We start from the raw sequence: 17,902 nt of genomic DNA on the forward strand, positions 1-17,902 counted from the left end.
CCTTAGCTTAGCTTGTTTCTTGCCAGTTTTCCTTAACTTTAAACTATCCCATCTTTCTTTTGTCTCTGGGCTTTTCCCATTTTCTTACTTCTGTAACTCTTATTTTTACTCTGTAGTTTGCTATGTAGTTGAGTTGCTGGACCCTGGAGCCCTCCTCCTTCTCTTGATCCTTCTTCTTTTTTCTTCCTCCCAGATTCCTCCTTCTATTTATTCTCTCTGCCTGCCAGCCCTGCCTATTCCTCTCTCCTGCCTCACTTTTGGCTGTTCAGCTCTTTATTAGACCATCAGGTATTTTAGACAGTCACAGTAACACAGCTTCACAGAGTTAAACAAATGCAACATAAACAAAAGTAACACACCTTAAAATAATATTCTACAACATTTCTCCCTTCTTGTCTAAACAAAAAATGAAAGGTTTTAATTTTAACATAAGACCATATAGAATAAGAACAACTATCAAATAAAGATTACATTCACAGTAAAATGAATTCCAGTTCATTTGTGTCTGGCAATTAAAAGAAAATACTCCATTTTCTATCCTATATTAGTGAATCTAAAGTTTTATACCTAATTTACTTTCTATCATAACTAAAGAAAACTACAACTATAACTATCTAGTCTTCAACTCCATCAATGACCAAGAAGGATGTAATATCTAACAACAGAGACATTTGGCTGCCTGGACAGGCAACCAAAGATCTTCTGCAATGTTGGGGCATCTATCTTCAGCCTACAGACCTAGAGTATCTGGCAGACTTTCCTATGAAACAGGAATTTTGGACTGTCTTGCCTTGTTTTATCATAGTTCATCAGTCACTTCCTCTGTGTCCTCCAGAATATCTGGCAGACACTCTGTGAAATAGGAATTTTGAAAGACTTCCCTGCCTTATTTTGGCAAAGTTCAATAACTCTTTTTCTTGTGTGTCCTGCATGTCCAGTCTGCATAGCACATTGCCAGCAGTAAAGTCAAGAACAGTTTCTTTGCCCAGTGGCTAACCTTGCCACAACAAAAGCAAACTCCATAAGGAGTTTCTTCAATGCCCATCATCTACTCTGAAGTAAATTGGTGCTGCCAGGAGCAGATATGTCTCATTGTCATGAAAAACTTTAAATTAACAAAACATTTTAAATGCCATATTCTATATATCTTTGAAGTATTTGAAGACCATCTATCTAAAATATATCTATGTAACCTAGAAAACATATATCTACAAATTTGATGGTTATAAATGACTAACTACTGACTTATATTTCTTGATTGTCCCATATAGTTTGTAATAAATAGCATTCAAAAACTAGAACTTTACCTTATATTTTTAAATAAACTGCATAAGTACAATACCTTAAACAAGAGTAGAAACATATATACAATATATGGTAACAAAAACTACCTTCAATTTGTATCAATATACATAAGCCCTTTAAACAAGAGAAGAAACATATATACAGTGTGACAAAATAACTTTAAATTTATATCAACACACAAAAATCCTTTAAGCAGAAATAAAAATATATATTTCTCTATATTCTTTCTATCTATCTATCTATCTATCTATCTATCTATAGTGTTGTAACAAAATTACCTTAAATTTGTATCGATATACAAAAGTTCTTACAAATATAAAATACTTGAGATCAATATTTGTCCCTTAATTTATAGTAGATTCAATAATCTATCCTATTATTTAAAGTAGATTCAACAATCTACCCTTCTATCTTATCATTCCTATATCCCCTAAATGATAACAAATATCCATAGTCCACCAAATAACCAAAAGCCTTCCACACCCCTCTTGGGAATGTGGATGTTGTATTCTCCACACTGCTTCCTGCTGTCTGTGGATGAAGTATCTTTAGGGTCCCAGAGAGAAAAATTTGAGGTAATGGCCAAGTCCTGGAAAGACCAGCTATAAACTTAGCTGATAGATATCACCTGTCAAGGTTCAGAAGGTTTCCTCTGATCAAACCAGATCCATATTAACCCTGAAGGAATCTGCAGCTTCTCATCTCCTATGAAAACAAAACCTGAAGCATTTTTATTTCCATTTGAAAAATACCTCTTTTGACTTCTTTCTTAAAGTTAAGATGGCCCTAAAGTATCTAGGTTGGCTCAGTTTTACAGTCCTGCTCACAAGCCCGTGTCTGCCAGCAGCTGTTTGCTTGTTAGCATTCAAAAAATTCAGAATCAACAAAAAACTATACAAGATCCAGACTCCCTGTGTATTTCCTATCTTATGTGGATTTTTTTCTTTTACTCTCTCTTTAAAGACTTTATTTTATAAATTATTCTTTTTTTTCTATGAAATTCCCTTTTTCTTTTCTTATGCCTATGCACATTATTAAACACACTGGATCTCTTTTACTGCATGTCTTTTAGCCTTTTTGACCATGTGAACAAACTTTAAACTGCTAAGTGATGTGGACCTCTGCCCTAGGCTTTGGTGGCTGGCTCCACCCACTTCTCTGGTCTGGAAAGCCAAGCTGAAAGCTCACAAGCCCAGTCAGAGATTCATGGTGAGAACTGCATCCAACCCTAAAATGCCAATGCTTGCACTGTGGCAGGCATTCTTATTTAGTTTTTTGTTCCTACTTAATGTACTAGCTGCTCAAGGGCTCACTGACTGGCAGAAACTGTCAGGCAGAAACTCTTAAAGGAGCCATATCCCCCTCCCTTTTTTTTCTTTTCAACTTTCTCAGGACCTAGTATATTCAAGTTCCATGTTGGTATGCCAAAATGTAGTTGTTTTACTCTTTTGGGGGGACTGCCAAATAAATCACACATGGAAGCTTATTATTCTTTCTTATAAATGCCTGGCCTTAGATTGGCATTTCCTTGACTTTAAATTAGCTCCATCTATCTTTTGCTTCTGGGCTTTTTCCATTCTTTTACTTCTGTAAATCTTACACCATGGCTTTCTGTGTAGCTGGATGGCTGGCCCCTGGAGTCCTCCTCCTTCTCTGTCTACTTCCTTCATTCCTTGACCTTTTTTCCTCCTAGATTTCTCCTTCTATTTATTCTTTCTGCCTGCTAGCCCCACCTATACTTTCTCTTGCCTTGCCATTGGCCATTCAGTTCTTTATTCGACCATCAGGTGTTTTAGACAGGCACAGTAACACAGCTTCACAGAGTTAAACAAATGCAGCATAAACAAAAGTAGTACACCTTAAAATAATAGTGTACAAAACACACACACACACACACACACACACACACACACACAGAGAGAGAGAGAGAGAGAGAGAGAGAGAGAGAGAGAGAGAGAGAGAGAGATTTTCTTCCACTTAGGGATGAGCATTAGGCCACTAAGCCACATCAGCAGAATAGACACTTGTTCCCAACAATTTCAGTCATCATGAATGAAACCTCTGCAATAAGTGCTGCCCACTGTCAAAACAAGGCTCCTTGAACTGTGAGCTGACAGCAGCAGTAATCTACATATATAAGCAAAAATATTTGGAGGAATTTGACAGGCAGATCACACCTATTTAACATAACAATAGCAGACGCCTCCTCTCTGAGGTCTGTAATTTCCCCAGTCTCAGAGCATTCCCCCCCCCCCCAATTATAGTACCAAACACAGGTTCTTTCCTGTAGACCAGGCCTTAACTTCAACCAGAAAATAGTTGGGTGTTCCCATAACAGTCACACCACTGTTGTACTTATGGACATAGCTTACCTGGAATGTTGATAGGGAGGAGTGATTGACTCTTTCTCTACAAGCTGTGATTATCTGGAACTTAGGTACAAATCACACCCCAAGGATCTCACTTGAATGCACATCTGCCTCACCTACCACTATTTAATTCCATTATTCCCTATTAAGTTTCAACCACAGACTGAACCTGATGCACTCTTACATAGTCAGAGTAATCTCTCCACTTCCAGAAAGAAACATTGTCTCAGAGATATTAATGCTGGCTAATAAACCACATTCTGTGAATTCTATAACTGAACATGTGTTTGCTTATGTCAATATATACCCACAGTTTCACAAGAATGTCTATTGTGTGATTTCTTATTATTGGAATTGCTATATCATCAGGTGCATGCATCTTAAATTTTTAATATTGTGAAATCTTCCTCTGAAGGGATCAATCAATCAATACACACTCCCACTGATGTACTCTGTATAAGCATTGTACATCACCAGAACTTAATGCAAAGCCATTCTTTATTTTAGTTGGCATTTCTTTAATTTTGAGTGATTCTCGGGGGTTTGTTGGCCATTTTTTTTGTTCCTGGGAATACATTCATGTTTGTCTTTCTTGTTGAATTATAGGGACTCCTGTAAATTGAGGGATTAATGTGTTTGACTATAATATCTTTCCAGTATTTTTCCTGAGCTTTGATCTTTTCCATAAAACAGTTTGTTCATGATTTTTTTATTCTGAGAAAATATATGTAGCATGCAGCTTACCAGTTAGCCATCTTAAAATGTACATTTAGTGGCATTAAGTTTATTTACAATGTTGTATACCATCACCACTAGCTACTCGTAGAGTTTTTCCATCTTCCCAAACAGAATTCTATCAGGGTTTGGCAATAGCTCCCTGTGTCTCCTCCCCTTGGCTCCTGGAACCCTTCCACAAAGCCCAGAAAAGGGTATCAGACCCTTTGAAGCTGGATTACAGGCTTTTGTGAGCCATGCTATATGGATGCTGGGAACCAAACTCCTGTCCTATGTAAGAGTGGTTTGCATGCTTAACCACCAAGCCATCTCCCCAGCCCCTACATTGGTTATATTGCTGGTGTCATGTTTAAGACACCATTGTGAGGTCTGGTATCTGAAGCTTCCTTTAGCTTTGCTACTAAGGCTTCCTGCATTCTCAGGTGTTTAGTCCATGTCTGACCCATAGAGTGAAGTCAGCCTATGTGCTTTCTTCAGACTAATCTCTTAAGTTCTTTCCTGTTTCTCTGTGTGTTATGTAAACTGGTTCAACTTCAGCATTCTGGGCTCTTTCAGGTGGAAATTCCATAAATTTTTTCCCTACCTTTTGGGAATTGCTGACCTGGCCAGCTGCTGGCTTGTTCAAACCACATCAGACTTTTCTTCTGAACCTCAAGTAGTATGTTATTTTCTTTGTACATGATCACAGCTGTTTCTGCTCCATCATCCCTGAAGCCAGTGGAAGATGGCAGCCTCTCTCTATCCCAGCACTGCCCTCATGAGTGGCAGGGCTCATAGGTTCACTGTAGTGAAGAAGATAATTGCACTCATTGGCAATGGCAGAAACCAACCCAATAGATCTACTTTGTGTGACTTTCCATTTGGTATTGTACTTTTAAAGTCAGTCAAATTTGTGAATATTTTCCTGTGTGGTTTATGAATTTTTATATCTGGACAAAAATGGTCTACTCGTGTTGAGATTGTTCAAAATAACCAAAAGGCCTCCAAAACAATAACCAACATTACACATATTTATACTAGTATCTGTATCATTATTGGATAGCCTTTACATTTGAGGTTATCACTCATCATGGCCTCTCTGGAGTATGCTGGGGTGAAAGGGTATAGCTGCCCCAGTCTGCCATGATGACCTGCCACTACATGTCTCCTCATTCCTAAGCAAGTCTACAGCAAAGACAAGTAGATACAAACTGGTCAGTTACTTGTCACAGCCAAACTAGAATCATACCTTTGAACATAGAAGCAGGAGAAGTAATTAGAAGACATGTGTAGTCTTGTGGATGAGCTGGAAGCCTCTGGAATCTGGCCCTCTCATCCCACTAATAGCTACACATCCTACATTGAGAGCAGAATTACATATGAATAGCAGACTGGTGAAGCATGGCTAACTGAGGCACTCCTATGATCCTAAATGCAGGGCAGAAAAAGTGTAGTTTGATTTTTATTTATTTTTGATTGATAAACATTTTATATATGAGTATTATGTATTTTGATCAAGTCCAACTCCTCATTCATTTCTCCCCAATCCCACCCCTACCACTACCTTCCCTCACAATTACATGGTTCTCTTTTCAAATCAAAACAGCCCATAGAGTCCACTGGTATTGCCAGTGTGTTCATGGGTATAGGGCTATCTACTAGAACATGGATAGCCTCTCAGAGGACACATCTCTGAAGAAAACTGACTCTCCCTCTCTCAAGCAGCCATCAGTTGCCAATAACTCCTCAGCTAGGGGGTGGTATTTCCCAATGCCCCCCACTCCATGATGGTGTTTTATCTGACTTGATCTTGTACCAATCTTGTGCATATGGTCACAGCCCCTGTTAGCTCATATGAGCAACTGGCACAGTTTGTTCAGAAAACAGTTTTGCTTTAGTCACCTACCACCTCTGGCCTTTGAAATCTTTCCACACACAGCTCCTTTCCATGGGGATTTGAGAGCTTTGGATGTTTAATATTGTGTTCCATTTGGGGCTCAATGCTCCAGGATCTCTTATTCTCTGCACTTTGGCCAGTGGTGGATCTTTGTGTTAATTACCATCTACTGTGAAAGGAAGCTTTTCTATGTGTGGAGAGATGTGTTATTCCATTGGAATAACAATAAGTCTTGAGTCATTTGAATATTATGCCTATTTGGAAAAATAATAGTAATAGGTTCTCCCCTAGGTCCTAGGACCTAATTAACCTTGGGTTCTTTGCCCTATTAATGGTACCAGGAACCAGTTCTGTCTTGTGGAGTGAGCCTTAAATACAATTTGAAAGTGGTTGGTTGCGTCTATGACATTCATGCCATTATTGCACCAATGAGCCCATCTTGCTAGGCTGGTCATTATTGCATATGGAAGGGTTCACAGCAGGATAAGAGTATTGATTGCTTTTCTCTCCTGGTGATGTGCATAGCACTTCAGCACTACGGAAGATAGCCCTAGTAGAGATGAAGCTTCTAGGTCAGTACCTAATGGTAAATGTAGTAAGTATTTTCAAAGAAAAGCTAGGGAGAGGGGAGTAGGAAGACCAGGAGTTCAAAGACAGCCTTGGCTACATGAAATCTTATCTCAATAAGAGAGAGAGAGAGAGAGAGAGAGAGAGAGAGAGAGAGAACAGAGAACAGGGACACTAGGCCTTCCAGGAAGAACAAGGCTTCCTGATGGGAGGCTGTGACCCAGGCAGAAGTGTGGGGACATGGAGGCACACTGTGCTGAGCTGACTCCACCCTTTCTTCACTGTCAACACCGTGCCTGGCTTACAGAGATGGTGAATCTGAGAGTTTACAGACACAGAGAGGAAACAAGCAAGACTACTTATTTTCCTGGGATCACAGTCCATGCAATGGTTCAAAATTGACAAGGCTCTAGAACCATCTCTCACTCATTTTTGCTCTCTTACAGCCATAAAGGAGACCTAGGGCACCAATACACATTTGCCATTCTGTCATTTCATGCAGCAATTCCAGGGCTGCACCATGCAGCTTGAATACAGTAATGCATCGTTCAGATGGTTGGGCTTTGGAAGCAGGCAGTCTGTGGTGAAGATCATATGGTATGCTGAAAGGGCTATTGCAGTGGACTATTGCAGTGGATGGAAGGAAGCCCTGGGTACCAGGAGGCCGGCATGGAGAAATTACTTCTTCAGCAGCCAACTGACACCAACTGGCAGAGAGGCGATGCTCGTACCAGTTTGGGAAGGGCTGATTCTGAGGGTGGAGCAGCGGTTGGTTTTTATCTTATTTACTCATCAGGCCCCTCTGACATCCTGATGACCTCTGGAGACATGGGGGTTGGAGATGGCCTCTTTGACATCAACAGTCAGGTATCTTTTCTACTGAAATTATGTACCAAAGAAAGCAAGTTCATAAGAGTAATGTCAATGTTTAAGAGAAATCCAATTTCCTAATTTTTAGATGGGCTGCTGGATTCCAGAGCACTAAGACTGACCCTTCAGCTGTGTTACTAATGTCATGTTTCTTTCAGCTGAAAGCAGTGATGGATCCAGTTCAGAAGATGGCAGTGAGGACCAAAATGTGAAAACTAAGAGGAATAGGTAGGTGGCACTATCCTATCCTGTTGTGTCTTCCCTGGATACTGTTGTGTATGAAAAGAAAACACTTCCATTACATTGAATTTGAGCAAAAAAAAAAAATCAGTTTAACTGTGAAGCAGATGGTACGGGCTATCTCTTGGCACCTGCTCTGGACATGTCACTGAAGTTCAGGGGCACATTCTCAGCTTCCAGAACCCTGTGGAAGTGGTCATGGTGGCCCACTACTCAGGGCAGACTTATGCTGTGTAAAATACTAAGTCAAGGCAGGCAGTTCTGGCTGGATATTGCCTCTTTGGGTCTTGCTTGCAATCCATCCGTCCCTTCCTTGTCTGGAAGTTCATCTGGAAGTGAAACTGTGGACCTGTCTGCAGAACTCATGTGGTACTTCATGACATAAAGGTATCTATCAAGCTGGCTTGTAGTTACTGCATAGCTGCATGTGTAGGGATAGAACATTTATCCTTTCCTTTTTAGTGTCTCTCACAAGGTCACTGGTCTGTCCTCTGTATCCTGAGCATCACATACATGGGATATGCTGGGGCAATATAGGTGTCTAAGTCCTCAGAACAGGACAGAGGAAGGAAGGATGTGGTTGCAGGCACCTTTATGAACTTAGAAGAGTAGGGGGTGAGACTTGAATGCTAAGCAGTACTTCTCAGGCTACGTCATGAACTTAGCTGTCCTTGGTAGGTGGGACCTGGATGGATATCCCACTGGAACCAGGGACTTGCTTGGGCCCATCAGGTACTTTTACCATTGCATCTAGCTTCTGTATCAGTTCCTCTCATGATCCAGAAATTTAAAGGCTTTGGTCAAGCATGTTGGCAACATTTTCTCTTTAAAAAAATGTCCCTTAGAAGAAGAAGCAAACATTTGGCATAACAAAGAATGAAACCTTGTTTTAGAGACACTATCCATTTTCACCCCCTTGGTCCTTCATCCTGAGATATTTCAGTAAACAAAAGGATGATGTAAAAACTAGATGCTTGGGCAGGGCGGTGGTGGTGCATGCCTTTAATCCCAGCACTCAGGAGGCAGAGCCAGGTGGATCTTTGTGAGTTCAAGGCCAGCCTGGTCTACAGAGTGAGTTCCAGGAAAGGCGCAAAGCTACACAGAGAAACCCTGTCTCGAAAAACCAAAAAAGAAAAATACAAATGATTTGCTGGGCAGTGGTGGCGCACACCTTTAATCCCAGCACTTGGGAGGCAGAGCCAGGCAGATCTCTGTGAGTTCAAGGCCAGCCTGGTCTACAGAGCAAGATGCAGGACAGGCTCCAAAGCTACAGAGAAACCCTGTCTCGAAAAATCAAAAAAAAAAAAAATCCAAAAACTAGATGCTTGGCCAGTTTTATCCCTGTCAACCAGCACTCAGGGTGGATTCTTCTCTCCAAGGAAAGCTCCAGTTAGATTGGAGGAAGACCTAACTGAGTTCAGAATCAAGGAGGTTTCTAGAACTTTGAAGGATAAAAAGACCAACACTGTCATTCAGTAGGGGGTGGGTTTCTTTTTTTTTTTTTTGTTTTTGTTTTTGTTTTTGTTTCCTGGGACCAAGCCTGTCATCCCAGTCTTGAGGGCCTTTGCTTTCTGATGGCCTCAACTTTTGCCCTTAAAAGGTTGCTTTGTAGGAGAGTGAAAGAAATACCTGTGTGGCCACAGGAGATTTTTATGCAGGGTTGTTGGTGGTTCAAGGGTTTGAGGAGGGCAGGTTTTGTTGTTGTTGTTGTTTTTCTTTTCTTTCTTTCTTTCTTTTTTTTTTTTTTTTTTTTGGCTTATGTCTACAGCATGACTGTCAGCCAAGCTGTCCCAGCTGGTCTGTGCACAAGTGCACTGAGTTTGAAACCCAAGACAAGCTCCCTGTGGTGCAGGGGAAATGGACTGGCCTCGGATTCTGAGCAGTTGGCATTTAAATAACAGCAAAACATTAATTTTGGTTTTAATCATCTGAATGACTTCCAGAATTAAAAACTGACTTTGAAACAAGCCCAGATGTTTCCTGCAGAGCCGTTCCAGTTCCTGCTCTTGTGCATGTCTGCATCCACATCCACTGCAGCTGTGGGAGGGGCTGGTGCCTGTCACTTGCTGGTGCACCTCCAGGCTCACCAGGTACTCACCCAGGGCTGCCTTGGTGAGACTGCGTCTGCAGGAAAATATTCGGTAGCCAGGAAGCAGCCAGACAGAGGACACAGTATATTCCAGAAAGCTCTGGAAATCATTCATTCCTGATCCAGTGTATAGAGAGAGGCTGGGTACGCCCTGTATGTGCAGAAGGTGGGCCAGCTCTGTGCATGCAGAAGGCTAGCCTTCTCTGTGTGGCAGAAGGTAGTCCTCCTTGTGCTCACAGAAATCCAGCCTTCCCCTGTATGTGCAGAAGGTGGGCTTCCCCTTTGTGTGTTGAAGGGGGGTCTGCTCTGTGTGTGTTGAAGGGGGTCTGCTCTGTGTATGTTGAAGGGGGGTCTGCTCTGTGTGTGTTGAAGGTAGGCTTGTCCTGTATGTATTGAAGGAGGGTCTGCTCTGTGTGTGGAAGACAGGTCTGCCTTGCACCTCACAGAAGGCAAGCCTGTTGTGTCTACAGTCCCACCGTGATGCAGTTTCTCACCACACATTTTTTGCAGTGCCCATGATACCTCATGGCTCAGTACTAATGGCCCCCACTGCATTTGGCAAATGGCATTTCACATGTCTGGGCACTGTATGCATTTGATATTTTCGAATTTGGTGTAGGTAGCAAGGAATATGCCCCCACACATCTTTCTGGAGTCACTTCAACTTGACCTGCCCCTTTGGTACAAATAATAATATTTTCCCTCTTCAAAAGCCACTGAGAACGTTCTTGCAAGGGGTGACTGCTGGTCCAATATGTCATGATATGTAGAAATAGGGGGCTAAACGATTGTGATGGTGGTTCTAGATTCTTCTCTACCCCTGCATTTCTGATGAGCTCTGGCACAGCTGATACCACTTGGGGCATTCAGATGCAGATGGAATTAAATTGATTGTGCAGATAATGTAGGCGCAAATGATACTTTCCCTAAAATTCCCTTGGAGGAGAAATATGTCACAATGACAAGCTTTCAAAACACAAAAGTATTTTAAACTACCTGGTGAGTGCCATTTCCTGAAAGCTTGTTATTTACTATTTAGTGGAATGTGTTCCTGATGCAAACTCATCCATCTTCCCTGAGACCAGAAAATTGACTCACTGCTGCACGTCCCCTTCTCAGGCAGTGCTTGGAGGGCCTGCCCATCTCTACCTTCTGAAGAGTTTGTCTTTTTATAGTTTGGGCCTGTTCTTGGAGTGAGCTGTCTATTTTAGGGAGTTGGGGCTTTATTTCAAATTCAAATGAAATTATTTTGAGGGGACTCAGCAAAAGTATGTCATCTGGTTTAGAAATCAGAATGGAAGTAACCACGAAACATTACAGAGAAGTTTTCGTGGGCATACGTGGCAGCTTGCCTCTTCCTGAGAAGCCAGGTTTTGCCACTCAAGAATGGTGGTTCTTGCTGAGTCAATGAATTTTGTCCTTCAGTAACCATTAGCACATTGGCTTTGATAACATTTTGACATTTCCAGGACACCAGTATAGATGCCTTACGCTAGGTTGACTAAAAGATGGGACATTGTTTATTACATTGATGTCTAACCTTTTGGGATGCAATTGAAGGCTTTGGATATACAAAGATGAATGTCTCCTGCCATAAAATTATCTGGTCAAGTAGAGTGGTGTTATCTTGATTATCAACCTGGCAGGGTTTAGAATCACCTAGGAGACATACCTCTGCACCATGAGGGTGTTTCCAGAAAGGTTTAGCTGTAGGGGTAACACCCACCCTGAGTGAGGACAGCAGCAATCACTGCCTGAGATTCCAGATGATAGACACAATGTGGCCAGCTGCTGTAGTCCTCTGCCACCATGCCTTCTTTGCCATGCTGGACTGTCCCCACATGCTATGGGTCAAAAGAAATTCTTCTTTAACTTGATTTTCTCAGGTGTTTCATCACAGCTATGAGAAAAGTAACTAATATGGGGACTTTATGAGGTCACATATAGCTTTCCTTGAAGACCCAAGATGCTGGGATGAGTAAGAAATGGCCTTATGTCACGCTGTTGCTTTCTCCAAATCTGCCTCTATTGATCTACTCCCAGAAACCAAGAGTCTCCAGATGGAGCTGTGATGTAAAGCAATTTCAGACCACTTAGGAGGAGGTGTAAGAGACCTCCTACCTTTGTGTACTTGAGATTCTCTCCCAGGAATTGTATGGCTAAGATTTCATCTTCTTGTATGCCCATACCCCAGACTTGACACTATGGCAAGATGAATCCTTTCAGAACAAATTAAAAATGTCATTATCCAAAAGCCAAACATAAGAATGTAATTCCCAGGCCAACAAAGCCAAGATGGGAGGTTTGGAAGCTCCCAGTCCTTGGATATTCTTCAAGTCAAATCTATCCCTGGGTAGTATTATCTGTGGGAGGGTGAAGAAGGTACCCCCTCTGCAGCTGGAGAACTGCTGTCACTTGCTCAGCAGAAAGGGAGTGAGCATACAGAGTCCTTGTCCTCAAAGTGTGAGCTGAGCCCTTCTACTTCCTACCCCAGTGTCTTAGTAACTCTTCTAATGCTATGACAAAACACCATGACGACGGGAACTTACAAAAGGAAGTGTTTAATTGAGATTACAGTTCCAGAGGGTTAATGTCCATGATGGTGGAGCAAAAGCATGGTGGCAGGAACAGCTGAGAGCTCACATCTTGATCTACAAGTAGGAGGCAGAGAGAGAAAACACCCTGGGAGTGGTGTGGATCTCTTAGAACCTCAAAGCCCAGAGTGACACACCTTCTCTAACAAGGCCATGTTTCCTAATCCTTCCCAAACAGTTCCACCAACTGGAAACAAAATATTCAAACATATGGGTGTATGGGAGCCATTTTGAAAAAAATCAGCTACTGAGAGTGGGAAGTATTTAAAAATGCTACAAGACTATGTTCTGAAATCACATCTCTAAAGATGCCTCTGGATGACAATAGACTTCTCTGCCTCTCTATGCTAGCCCTAGTGGTCTGCCTAATACCCTGGGGACCTTGTGAGACAAAAAGAGAGTGTGAGGTCTTGGTAGTCTTTGACATGTATGGCGATGAACAAAATATTCACCTCCATTTACCTTTTAAGTGATCCCTCTCACCTAATTAACTCTTTTCGGTGACCAATTGATTCTACACAGATATCTGTACCTTTACAAACGGTGTTGGGTCTGTGCCATCTATCACGAAGGTGTCCACACAGGACCCTTCATTGACATCTGCCTGTGAGAAGATTGAATGCAGAAGCAGTGATTTGTCATGTCACTTCAATTTGCCTTTTTAAGCTACCAAGTGAACAGTCCTCTGAACTTATTTATATTTTCTGAAAGTGACAAAGAAACTCATGTACTTCTTTGTCATGGATTTGGGAGCATTAGTCAGGAGACCACTGTGTTACAGTCTTTGGTGCTATGTCTAGACACAGGGCTATTTCCTTGTGGGTGAGGACAGGCAGAGTTCTTATTTCCCACCAAGCTTTTCATTTAAACTGAGAGAAGTCTGAAATTTGGCTGGTCAGAGGCCAGTCTAGAATGGGGTCTAGAGTGTCTGGCCTATGATTGTTCTTCATTGGTTCTCATCTATACCTACTTGTCCGCCATCCATCTCACTTATACCCATTGTATAGTGAGTACTTGGCTTTCATTGGCCCCATGATCTTCATCCTGTGTGAGCAAGGGCTGGCTGGCATCCTTAGGATGGTCCAGGCTTGCAGAGAGCTTCTAGTTAAGATCACAGTGTATTACTTCTGATCTGCCAACTCATGACAAGAAAAGCCTTTTGCAGAATCTCTTCCAATGAGGGTTTGTTCATACATTCTGTTCGGGAACCCTATAGTCTGGTGGTTGCTGAAGAACTTTGGGCCTTCCTGGATTCTGTAGCACAGCCCTTTGCACATGGAGGCCCTTCCTCATGGCTGTGGAGCATCATCAAGCCACTCTCACATGAACAAAGGAAAACATTTCCTTTCCACTCCAAGGTTCTATTCGACTGGGTTGTCAGTCTGTGTGTAGGGCCCTGCATATAAGATCCCAGTATGTTTCAGGTCTAGATGCTTCCCGTGCCCATCTTTCTAGTGGGATGCAGATTTCTGAAACAATGCTGGCCTTGCATCTCTTACCAGGTGACCACACAAAGTCTCAGGTCTACTGCGAAGGTTTGAGACTCAGGAAGGCAGGCAAACTGGACGGATGAATACATGAATGGACACCTTCCCAGATGATGTGGCTCTAGCCCATCCTCATTTTTCATGCACTGAACAAATGTCACCACTCAGTATGTACAGATTTGGGACTGCACAATGGCATGGAGGAGGTTAGCCCGTGGTCTGGGCCTCAGGGTAATGCTGTGCTGGCTGCTGGTTCTGGGACTGAGTCCCTCACTCCAGCAGCCAGTTTTAAGGTCTAGCTCTACTTTGCTCTTCTCTTCTGCACTGCCCCTTTTGCCTGGGATCCGGGGCCACTTCCCACCCTCCAAACACCTCTCTCCCACCGATGGTCAAGTTCCAAGGCCCCAGTGTAGCTGTCCACACTGAGAGGGAGATTTCAGTTGTTTCTCAGCTTCCTTCAGGAAAATCAGCATCCCAGAGACCCAAAGGACAATTAGGATTTCTGAAATGGCTGCAACTTTTTGAAGTTGCTAGACACTTTGTTAAGTGGACAGATAGCTTGTGAGGTGTGTGAAACTAAATAAGCCAAAGCTGGCTACTTGGTGCTCACTGGAGGGCTGTGGCCTGTTTCCAGGGGGCCCATCTGCCTTCAGTAATCTTGTAGGAGTCATCTAGCCAATGTTTATTGTGTGATACTTGTCTGCCAGCGGTTCTACATACATCACCATAGGAATGCTGAAGGACGCTGTCAAGTGGGGAAGGATATCCACATTTATTTATTTATTTTTTTATAAAATAGATTGTCCACATCCCAAACCTTTCAGAGACACTATATAGCTATCTAAGGCCCCTTCTTCTCATCTTCCAAGAAAGACAGTGTGTTTTCCATGTGATAAACAATAGGCTAATTCTGATCTGTGTGGTTGTTACTCTATGATAGAGACTACTCAGTTTCTGGGAGGAAGGTGGTGATAATTCCAGGTGATCAAAGACCAGCAAGTCAAGGAAGTCAATTGTGTGATCCTGAGGAGGGAAGCTGCCTGAGGGCCTTGCCTGGAGGCAGGATAGCACCAATGAGTGGGCAGTGTGAGGGAAGCATGCGGGGCATTTGTAATGCCCAGGTTGGACAAAGCCATTCCATGAACACAAACAGGCCTGGAGCTGATGGGAGAGAGAAAGCAAGCCACTCTCCTGCTAACACTGCTCAGCAGACCCCACAGTGAGGATGACAAATGAATACTTCCAGTCTCACAGCAATGCTTATCTTTAATTACAGAAGTATTCAACACAATAAACACAATACACCTCACCCTCACATTTCAATTTCCCTGTTCCTACAACCTCCAGTCACCTGGCAAGAGTCTCAGCAAGGGTCTCTCTATATTGGGTTGGCCTGTAGGCATGTCTGGGTGTGTGGGAGCTCTAGTTCATGACTCCACAGTGATTCTGAAACAAACCCCAAGTACTGTGAAAATTTTATTCATAAATATTTTAGGAAAATGGCTTCATATAAGCATTAAAAGTAAACCACTGATAATCTTTTGACATTATTACGTGGTCTCCAGTCCTAGAGCATTCAAGTTTCCTTGATTTGTTTTCTTTTGCAATTTCATATCTTAAACAAGAGTCTCAGTCAAGTTCAGATCCTGCATGCTATTGGTATTCCATCTAAGTTTCTTTTAACCTAAAGACTTGTTCCATCCACTCTTCATTTCTCACTAAAGACATTAAAATTTCTTAACAGATCAGGGTGCTTTGTAGTCTGGATCCATGATACTGTGTACCTGGAGTCACACAGACACCAGATTCAGGTTTGGTTTATGGTGGGCAGGGATGTCTCCTGGTGGTGCTGGAGAGCTCCACCAGGAGGAGACCACACCTGGCCCTGACTTTCTGGGATGTAGCAGGTGATTTGATCTGTTCATTCTTTCCTTCGAGATTGCCAAACACTGGTGTCTGAATTGTGTCATTTTGTTTGCACTGATGATTTGACTATTGTTGCTGTTACTATTGTTTTAAATTCATTTATTATTTTATGTGTTTATGATGTAGGGGGGCACATGCATATCTTGATATATATGTGGAAAGTCAGTTCTTTCCTTCCACCTTTACAGGGGGTTCAGGGATCAAACTCAGTTCATCAGGCTTGTGTGCCAAGTGCCTTTACACAATTCCCTGTTTTCTGTGGCTCTAATGAAACACTCTACAGCAAGCCTCTGCGGGGAGGAAGGATTGACTTTAGCTCACAATTCCAGGTTTCAGCCCCTAATTATCGGGAAGTTTTGAGCGGAGAAAGAATGAACGCATATGTGCCCTCTTGCTGGCTTGCTGTGTTCAGTTCCATTTCTTCCTTCATGCAGTTTCAGGATCCTCTGAAATCTGAAGCCTAGGTAACGGTGCTGAGTACTCACAGTGGGATGGATTTCCCCAATCAATTAAATGAATTAAGACCATTGCTATAGAATTCCTACAGGCCAACCCAATGTAGGGAACCCTTTATTGAGACTCTCTCCCCAGGCGATTCTAGGTGTTTCACGGGCTAAGCACTTGATGCCCTGCTCTCAAAGCCAGTTTCCAGAGCAGCCTGTGTGTTCCCAGCGGTCCTCCACAGATGATCTGCTTGTTACAAACTCCTAGGTTTCAACATAGGTGATGTGTTTAAAATGACGGTAAGAAATGCTCCTTAGTGATTACTGGTTAATTGTCGCAGGTCTGAGGTGTATGCTACCAAAATAGAGAGGTGTCTTTCCACCTCTGGACACTTTCTCACCTGTGTTTTGCTGTGTTCTGTTGCACCATTGTTCATCTCATGGGAGACTCAAAGCCTGCTCTTTGGCTCATCTTCACCCTTATGAAACCACTTTCTTAGCAACCTGGTTCTCTCTCTTCTTCACTTCTAATTCTTTTTAAACGTCTATTTACTTATTACTGTGATGCATATGTGTGTGCATGGTGTGTGTGTGTGTGTGTGTGTGTGTGAGAGAGAGAGAGAGAGAGAGAGAGATGGAGGTCAGAGATTTGGAGGTCAGAGACAACTTTGTGGAGGTTCTCTCCCTTCCCTTTTTTTTTTTTTTTTTTTTTGGTTTTTCGAGACAGGGTTTCTCTGCGTAGCTTTGCGCCTTTCCTGGAGCTCACTTGGTAGCTCAGGCTGGCCTCGAACTCACAGAGATTCGCCTGGCTCTGCCTCCAGAGTGCTGGGATTAAAGGCGTGCGCCGCCGCCGCCGCCGCCGCCGCTGCTGCTGCTGCTGCTGCTGCCGCCGCCGCCGCCGCCGCCGCCGCCGCCGCCGCCACCACCACCACCACCCGGCTGTCTCTCTTCACTTTTATGGGGGCTTCAGGGGTTGAACTCAGGCTTGTATCATTAGGCAGTTGGCCTCTTTACCTGTCGAGCTGTCTCACTGGCTGTTAATTTCTATTTCTGTTAAGACATCATCGCCCTTGGCCACACTTGTGTTCTGGCTACTGTTTTTCCTCTCGAATGTTTTCCTTTTGTTTTTAAACATTTCCTGGATTTTCTTAGACCCCTTTTCCAAATCTTTTTTTCCCAATTGTCTCCTCCCTCCTGTTTTCTGCTCTTCCTTGTGCTGTTACTTAGTAGCATCTCTCATACTCTTTCTAAAGATTTTAGCTCAGTTTCTGTAATTAGGCTTTCCTTGGGCTCTTGAGTGTGCCAACCTTGCTTTATTGCTGGTAGACACATATTTTGTCCACGTTCTCATCTGTGCACTGGCTGTGAGTGGGACTAGGCTTCGATTTGGTTGTACATGCT

The 17,902-nt window shown here is 42.8% G+C and overlaps 1 protein-coding gene across 1 annotated transcript in view; it reads left to right on the forward strand.

Moving 5' to 3' along the window:
- Tcerg1l (transcription elongation regulator 1 like) overlaps positions 1-17,902 on the forward strand; it is a 193,820-nt gene that overhangs the window by 143,981 nt on the left and 31,937 nt on the right. The window contains exon 8 of the mRNA XM_028869221.2: positions 7,881-7,950. Within this exon, the coding sequence (XP_028725054.1) occupies positions 7,881-7,950 (70 nt within the window). The remainder of the gene's footprint in view (positions 1-7,880; positions 7,951-17,902) is intronic.

This window comes from Peromyscus leucopus, chromosome 1, assembly GCF_004664715.2.
Source record: "Peromyscus leucopus breed LL Stock chromosome 1, UCI_PerLeu_2.1, whole genome shotgun sequence".
Lineage (NCBI taxonomy): Eukaryota > Metazoa > Chordata > Mammalia > Rodentia > Cricetidae > Peromyscus > Peromyscus leucopus.